Source organism: Perkinsus marinus (assembly GCF_000006405.1).
Source record: "Perkinsus marinus ATCC 50983 genomic scaffold scf_1104296952158, whole genome shotgun sequence".
In the NCBI taxonomy this organism is placed as follows: Eukaryota; Perkinsozoa; order Perkinsida; family Perkinsidae; genus Perkinsus; species Perkinsus marinus.
In genome coordinates, this window is record NW_003208985.1 from 44,909 (window position 1) to 53,250 (window position 8,342).

The 8,342-nt window shown below is 43.7% G+C and overlaps 2 protein-coding genes across 2 annotated transcripts in view; both read right to left on the reverse strand.

The window, feature by feature from the left end:
- Pmar_PMAR021698 (hypothetical protein) overlaps positions 1–1,849 on the reverse strand; it is a gene marked incomplete at both ends in the record, with an annotated part of 2,328 nt that extends 479 nt beyond the window's left edge. Inside the window, 4 exons of the mRNA XM_002777187.1 lie at positions 504–592; positions 638–746; positions 1,193–1,279; positions 1,829–1,849. Coding sequence (XP_002777233.1) covers positions 504–592; positions 638–746; positions 1,193–1,279; positions 1,829–1,849 — 306 coding nt within the window. The remainder of the gene's footprint in view (positions 1–503; positions 593–637; positions 747–1,192; positions 1,280–1,828) is intronic.
- Positions 1,850–3,937: 2,088 nt separating this feature from the next.
- Positions 3,938–6,889, reverse strand: Pmar_PMAR021699 (lipopolysaccharide-induced transcription factor regulating tumor necrosis factor alpha, putative). Its single transcript, XM_002777188.1, has 6 exons — positions 6,771–6,889; positions 6,257–6,349; positions 5,092–5,199; positions 4,843–4,936; positions 4,703–4,790; positions 3,938–4,055 (listed from the first exon to the last, which is right to left on the reverse strand). The coding sequence occupies exons 1-6, from the start codon at positions 6,867–6,869 to the stop codon at positions 4,034–4,036; spliced, it is 504 nt and encodes a 167-aa protein (XP_002777234.1). The 5' UTR covers positions 6,870–6,889; the 3' UTR covers positions 3,938–4,033.
- Positions 6,890–8,342: the final 1,453 nt, after the last annotated feature.

The following is an 8,342-nucleotide window of genomic DNA, read 5'->3' on the forward strand; positions in this document are numbered from 1 at the left end:
TTCAAGCTACACACAAGTAGGATCATTCAACAACAGAGTGAGAGTGCTCTTCTCCACATCAACATTGTCGATACGTGTATGATGGGAGAACAGCTCCGTAGGAGTTACCAACTGAATATTAACACCAGAGCTCCAAGTAGTGTCGATCTCGTCGCGTTTACCTTTCCTCCCCATACTCGGAAAACGCAAATACAAAATGAAAATTCATTGAAATTCGTGAGTATCACTCTGAGGAACAGATGGTTGTTCGACAAACGACGAGGACGGTGGGGTAACCACATTAGCTGCTGTTATTTCCGCAGTCTTCTCGTTGAGCCTGAATCTGACCAAGCGATAGTTTCCTAGCTTAACGACACAATGAATTTGCTCACGCTAGCACCACTTCCCGTGCGACTTCCTCTACCTCCTCACCTCTACAGGGCTCAGCAAGAAACGGCTCATACCAAGTTGAATACTACGAGAAAACGGGTAAATGCAAGATAGCAGCAAACGACTTTACCTACCTTTCCTCCCACAACGTCCATCTGATGAATAGGGGTAACCCCATGCAAACGAAACGATAACAAAGCACATGCAACACCGATGAGCTCACCTGTGGTGACACGATGAGAAGTGTTTTAAAAAGCAGTTAACTTACCACTCCTTTGGGTAACTATTTTAGGTGACAAATAAGATGAGTTCGCGAGTTGATATGATTTGCTGATAACAGACTTGCGAACTTCTGGAGAAACGCCAACGGGGATAACCTGAAAACCCACAAAAATCAATACAGGTCCACTCGTGATATGAAAAACATATTTCACATTTCACTTCGCGAAAAACGCATGTTCCCAGTGAATAACGCGTGAAACGCGTGAAATATTTCACGTAAAATTAGGTGATCTGTTCGGTATTATTCGCGAACCGTTTTCCATTAACTCCACTTCACGAATATCGCGTTTTTCACATGGAGTATTGAGCCACTTCGCGTGAACCGGATGAAACTTCAATGGAGTTCCACCCGTTCCACGTGAAATGGCGTAAAACTCTGCGAAAAACGCGATATTCGCGGTGATATGCAGCAGTCGTGAAATATGTTCTTCTCTAGTGTTTTTCATATCACTAGGGTGGTGAAACTCCAATGATATCCATTCCTTCCTTAACATTATACTAGGAAATCGAAATTCCTTTCCGACGGTTGACCATAACTCACCGAAGCCAGAATGGTTCCCAATGCTCGTCCAGGCCGATCCCAATCGTTGTCGAATCGGCACTTTGATATTCTCAATAGAACTCCCTCCTGAATGTGAAGGACGATCAATGACAGCCTAGGAAGGGGAATATATGCTTGCTTTCCTCAGCTAAGTTTTCTCATCAGTATCATGGAAATCTGCGCACGACTAAAGGCATTTGACTTTTATGAAGACCAATAAGAAATTCCTCATTATTATAAATACGTGTAGTTGATCATCTGCATGCTTCCCTACACTGGAGTTTCACCACCCTAGTGATATCAAAAACACTAGTGAAAAACATATTTCACGACTACTGCATATCACCCGGTGATAATCACCGCGAATATCGCGTTCATCGCCACTTCGCGTAAAACGGGTAGTCGTGAAACTCCATTGTTGATGATAACAACATCAGCGTGGGCAACAGCCACATGGTCAACTACACGTGTTGGTGACAATATGAAATTTCTGATAAAATTTCGGGATATTCTCATTGATTTATAAAAACTTCTACACTAATTCGTATGAATACTCCCATAATTAGTGAGAAAACTCCCGATATCCGCTCTGGAAAATAAACACATATTTCTCGAAAACTGCCCATCACCACATACCGCACCCCTACCATCACGCATATCTTTTCTAGTATCTCCTCTTCAGGTGGATTCACTGCTGTTACTCCTCCAACCTGTCCCGCCTAAGAATACGCCCTTTTACACTCCAAGTCGTGGTGATCATTCAACACAATCTTTAACCGAGATTTTTCTTCACTAAACTGCAGCGAAAATTCCAGAGATCGCTTCAACCACTTAATCCTGTCGCCATGCAAACGCAAAAGTGAGTCAACGCGCAGAGAGAAAACATGACTATGATGAATTGATAATCCCCTCATCCCCTCTCCAATGTTGGGACTCCTAGAGCCGAGCACTCAATACTTGTGTCTAGAGCCAACATTGGATGGGGGTAAGGGGGGCGCGCGGCTGAGTCATATTTCTGCGACTGACTGGCGCTTGTCACCACCTCAGAATTACGATTCATCACCGGAAAAATGGCGATTGCCAAACCGCTTTGGGAAGTCAAATAGAACATCTGTTGGTTTGTAACGAACATTGTTGCACATAGTAGAGCTAGGCCAGAAACGGATTGTTGCAAAATTAAAGCCATTCCATTCCCCACCTCTCCTTTTCGCATTTTGACACGTCGGACCGCTGATGCCCATCTAATGAAAATAAATCTATTTCCATACTCACCGAGAGCCTACCTGTTATGAGACCGGATGAGGTCCCTCATACGTAGGGAATATTTCTCACTCGAGTCGGTCACCTTAAATGCCAGCCAAATACAGGCCAGCACCAGCGGGATTATAGACTGATTCAGAAAAGTGTGGTGAGAGAACTCGCGTAATTCGAGTTGTTATTTCAATATTATAAAATCTCATTCACACCAAGAGGAAAATTTTTTCCTCAAACCTTGCATTTGGAATTATGGTTTCAGAGCTCCACGGGTGAGTCGCCATGCTTGATTTATGAGGCTGTTATCGAGAGGATATTTTACAAAATTATAGGCGAAATATTTTTCGGGAAAATTTTTTTTCCACAGTTTGTGTATCCTCGTGAATTACAGTGCGTGTAAATTTGATGTGGAAATGTAAAAAATGTACATTATTCCTGAGATCGCGAAAAACAATGTATGAACATGTGATGAAGGTAACCTTTCGAATCTACGACAGCGACAAGTTGTTCACTATCATTTATCCCGGAAAACAAAACGCACATTCTCTACATTTGCATAGTATCAAATCGGCACACACTCTACATACTAATTTGCTGTCACAACATTTTTACTATCACAGCTACGACTATCGAACTATCGAGCTCACCTCCTGCTCTTCAGCGTTGAGCATAGCGTATGGTTGGGACAACGAATAAAGATGGAGGAAACATAGAGCAGTTGCTCTCAGCATATCAACACCATCTCTGGGGTCTGTTGGAGGTGGTGAAGTGAAGAATTCCCGATACATACATACTAGCATCTAAGGGCATCATCATGAATTGGAGTGATTCACTTGACACTCACTGACACTGCGTGCCGCAATGTCTCATCCTCTCGTTCCTCTTTACTGGCCATTGCAGAGGGGGTGGGGGGGGAGGCAAATGAATAATACTGATAGTGATTATAAAACAAAGAAAAACCAATTTCACGACAAAATGAGTTCATATATGAGCTCCACAGAGTAATAGTACAATACGAGTTAACATGCTATGGCAACGCTGACCAAGCTGATTCCTCTGAGCCCACCACCTCACCCTCCATACGTACATAGCAGCTGCATTTAACAAGATAAGGCTACCAACCTCTATACAACGAGGACCAGTAGATACTCACCAAGTTCTGAGCAGAATATTCAACACAATGGAGTTTCACCACCCTAGTGAAAACATATTTCACGACTACTGCATATCACCGCGAATATCGCGTTTTTCACAGAGTTTTACGCCGCTTCACGTAAAACGGATGAAACTCCAATGTTAATAAGCTACTATCCTTTATATTTTGCTGTCGGATTAACGGTTCTGGACATGTCCAAAGTCCTGAGCAAGCATGGCTCGATATAATGGCTTCTTATCTCAGCAATCATTGGTGATAATTCATTTTAAAATATCTCCATGATACTTGGATTGAACCCCATACCTCCCCCTTACTAACACAACACCTTATCCATTCCAGTAACTGTTCTCATCTTACAAACCTCCACCGACCATTCATCCGCTCCCCCTAGGAATTACAAAATACGAGAAACAGACAGGTGGTGGTCATCTTCAGCAACAGCCCCGATGGTATCTGAAATCCCACAACTATGTATAATATGCATTATTCGTATATCGATAATAACGTAACATCTGGTATTAAATATACTACATAGTAATATCAAATATGGATATGTACTCATGCTTGTCAATGGAGTTTCACGAATCGTTTTACATGAAGTGGCGTAAAACTATGTGAAAAACGCGATATTCGCGGCGTTATGTAGTAGTCGTGATATATATTTTTCACTAGTGTTTTCATATCACTAGGGTGGTGGAACTCCAATGATTTACTATTAATTGGTTAATATGTCACATACTTCCATCTCGAGACTAACCCGACCAGGCCCAACTAGCATAGTATCTCCTTCACGCAGCGAATGATATACGTCATCAATACGACAATTCATTCCATCCCTTCCACTCTGCTTGTCAAGAAAGTGAAACTCTAACGCTTCAAATCTGGTGCAACCGCCTCAACCGATTCACCCTGTGCTATCACCAAGCTCGATAAGAATCCTTTCAGACCACGAGTTCATTCCATCATCTATACCCGTCCAATTCACCAGCTTTGAAACGATCTTCAAGATATCGCGAGGACGCTATTACTACAAACTTCCCGACAATGCAACTTTCCCATTGTCAATTAACTCCCCCCCCCTCCCCTCCTCCCATGCCTACATTCCAATAGGTGATCTGCAGTTCGGACACACGTGTATGACGTCCTTCAGGTCGGAACAGCAAAAAGGTAACCAAAAAAATAGGGGAACTGAAAAAATGCGAATATACTCCCAACGATTTCTCCCAGCGAGGCCCATTACAAGTGCAACAGAGTCCGGCAGCTGCAAAGAGCGTACACGCCCCACTGCGATAGTGGACCCTCGTGACGACTGTACACTTGCATACTGGACATACCTGAGCAGAGCAAACAAGGCTAGTTACTGACAAAAACGAAGGTAGCTTCCTATAAGAGAAATTTAAATTGTTCATGACTACCACTCCTGATCCTAGCGTTCCGATGACTAGCACTACTACTCTATAGCTTGGCTTAAGCCAATGTCCACTATTACCATCGCGATGGGCCTAGATGTCGGCATTGTGAGAGCTCCCCCACCAGAGACAATACGGTCAAGACTCGTCTCTCCGCCGCTTATCACAGTGACGTTGCCATTCGGGAGCTGAAGGGAGACACACAGTACGACAAAGAGTATCGGCTTTCGAACCTCTCTAGTGTGTTTACGATCAACAATACGATCACACTCAGGCTGACACTAACTGGGCAGCCTGTAAATGAGAAACTCACCCTGATAAACCGTTAGACACCTATACCCTTCAGAAGTCTATTCGACGAGTAGATGTTCCGCATGTGGTTTCCCGAAAATTGATGATGGCGTGGAACTGTATTTGCAATTCGCCAAATTGAGCTTCCTTTAAAAAGGGCATCGCTAAACTGGCCCCCATTTCGCCTCAAAAACAAGAAATATCTTTTGTCGAGTATGTGACATGTTCAACCACCGGCATAGCCGCCCCACTTCTCGACGTTATAGTTCATAGCTGGCATAGCGGCCCCACTCCTCAAATAAATTTCTAAATGTTACTATAGTTCATAGCTGGCATAGCAACCCCACTCCTCAAATACATTTCTAAATGTTACTATAGTTCATAGCTGGCATAGCGGCCCCACTCCTCAAATACATTTCTAAATGTTACTATAGTTCATAGCTGGCATAGCAACCCCACTCCTCAAATACATTTCTAAATGTTACTATAGTTCATAGCTGGCATAGCGGCCCCACTCCTCAAATACATTTCTAAATGTTACTATAGTTCATAGCTGGCATAGCGGCCCCACTCCTCAAATACATTTCTAAATGTTACTATAGTTCATAGCTGGCATAGCGGCCCCACTCCTCAAATACATTTCTAAATGTTACTATAGTTCATAGCTGGCATAGCGGCCCCACTCCTCAAATACATTTCTAAATGTTACTATAGTTCATAGCTGGCATAACGGCCCCACTCGTCAAATATACTTCTAAATGTTACTATAGTTCATAGCTGGCATAGCGGCCCCACTCCTCAAATACATTTCTAAATGTTACTATAGTTCATAGCTGGCATAGCGGCCCCACTCCTCAAATACATTTCTAAATGTTACTATAGATCATAGCTGGCATAACGGCCCCACACGAAATCAATATTATAGAAAAATAATCATCCCCGTAGCAGTAGTACCGTAGTAGTAGCCTCCCTCGTGTCACCACGATCACCAGCAGAAGCAGCAGCAGGGATGAGTACACCACCTGCTATGCGGTACCTCTGATGAGCCTATAAGGAGGAGAAGTGAGGTAAGTAGGGGATAGTCTAAGTAGAGTGAGATTTAGTCTAAGTTAAGTAGAAAATAGTGAAAGAAAAGTAAAAGATATTGTGAGTATAGTCTAAGTGAGGTAAGGAATAGTCAAAATTGAGTAGGGAATAGTCTAAGCTGAGTATGGGATAATGTAAGTAGGGCAATAAATAAGCGAAGAAAATGGCAAAGTGCGGCGCATTTCACATCAAAACCACCAACATAAAAAACTCATCACACCTCCAGATCGACGATATTCTGCCTTCCTATATAACTAACAACAGTGCTATGAGATCGTGTGGGAAGGTCTAGCGACCAACACACTATACACAGTTGAGCCCAACGTCACGATATTATTATCACCAATGCCACTAATGACTCTTGTCCCCTCTCATTGATTACCACATCTCTCTGCCCTGCTAGCTCCCTAGGAGGGGCCGTGGCCGTGGGGTAGGTTATGAAGGCCTGTTCAGCTGGTGTTGGTAGGCTATCCTGAGCCATCAACAAACCTTATGGAAACTGAAAGCACAATTCCGTCTGGCTGCTTATTGAAGCAAGGCGGCCTACAACATACGAATTTGTAAACTAACTTATACATCCGACGTGATGCCAGATAGAGGTTATACAAGCCACAAACAAAAGACTCATCAACAGCTTCCGTTGAACAAACGGCAGTCTTGGAAAATGCACGAAGACAAATGTTAATCAACAGAAAATTTTCCGGTACGACGCGTACTACGTAGAATAACGCCATTTCTATCAACTCGACGACGCCGTATACTCTCACGCGAGTTAAAGCAGGTGTAAATCTTGCTCTCTTGCACCTACTTGCATTTCCTCTACTTGTGCGCAACCACCGAGAGTACTCCCAGGATCGCCGAGTTTTACATGTGTTATCCAATCCTAGGACCTCTAGGCTAGCATTCACATGGTCGACCCTAGTGTGATCCCTAGGACAGGAGCGCTGCCGAAGGTCTAGTCAACACGCCGAGGTATCTTCTCTGGCCAAATAAAATCCAAAAACGCCAATAACATCTGCGCTAGCTGCGCTGCTAGCTCTGGGGGGATGAACTATGATGACCATCCCGGGGGTGCTCTTAGGCTTCGACCACTCTGAGGAGTGTTGTGGGTATTTACCTTCTCGCACGTTGGACTGCTATCAAATAGCGGTCTATCTTCTATTTGTAATTCTACTACTTGTCATAATACTGCCTCTCTTTCAGCTGGTCTATTACCTTTCAGAGCTTTCCATCCACAACAGGCCAAGTGGAAACAGTAAGTGGGTTAACTTGGGACCTCCATACGTGGGAAAACCCCTTCGTTGAGGCACATGACTACCTGATGCCGTGTGACGACTCACTACGTTAGTTGTGTAGTGAGTTATATAGTCGATACAGGTGAAGGTTGTGGAGCATGAAAATATTTCGTCGTAGAGTTTCACGTAAACTCTTCATTTGCGAGAAATCCGAAGCCTTGTGCACAGGAGGAAATGACACGTGCAGCGGCAGTATCCTGCATCATTGCTAATCATCGTTGTTGGTAACAGCTAGGTAGCTGGAGTGAACATACCTCCGATAGTACGTGTTGCATGGCATTGATAAACAGCCAATGTGGCAGCCTGTTCATTCTATGCGGAGTTCTCAACGCTATAGATGACAAGCTCGTCAATAAAATTCAGCTATACAGTGATGGAGTAGTGAGAATAATGACCCATACAATTTACGAGAATTATAAGGTCGCCTCATATCAACGTCTCCAACGGTGCCTCCCTCTCGGAGTTTTGCGGACCTTTACACGAGTCCGCGGACTTGCACCGGTATCGGCATATGACACAATGGAGTTTCACGACTACCCGTTTTACGTGAAGTGGCGTAAAACTCGGTGAAAAACGCGATATTCGCGGTGATATGCAGTAGTCGTGAAATATATTTTTCACTAGTGCTTTTCATATCACTAGGGTGGTGAAACTCCAGT

Coding starts and splice junctions, on each gene's coding strand:
- Pmar_PMAR021699 (XM_002777188.1), bottom strand. CDS start 6,869: ATGGCTCAGGATAGCCTACCAACACCAGCTGAACAGGCCTTCATAACC. Junction 5,200..6,256: donor CGAGGGAGGCTACTACTACG/GTACTACTGCTA, acceptor GTCTCCCTTCAG/CTCCCGAATGGCAACGTCAC. Junction 4,937..5,091: donor CATCTAGGCCCATCGCGATG/GTAATAGTGGAC, acceptor TGCTCTGCTCAG/GTATGTCCAGTATGCAAGTG.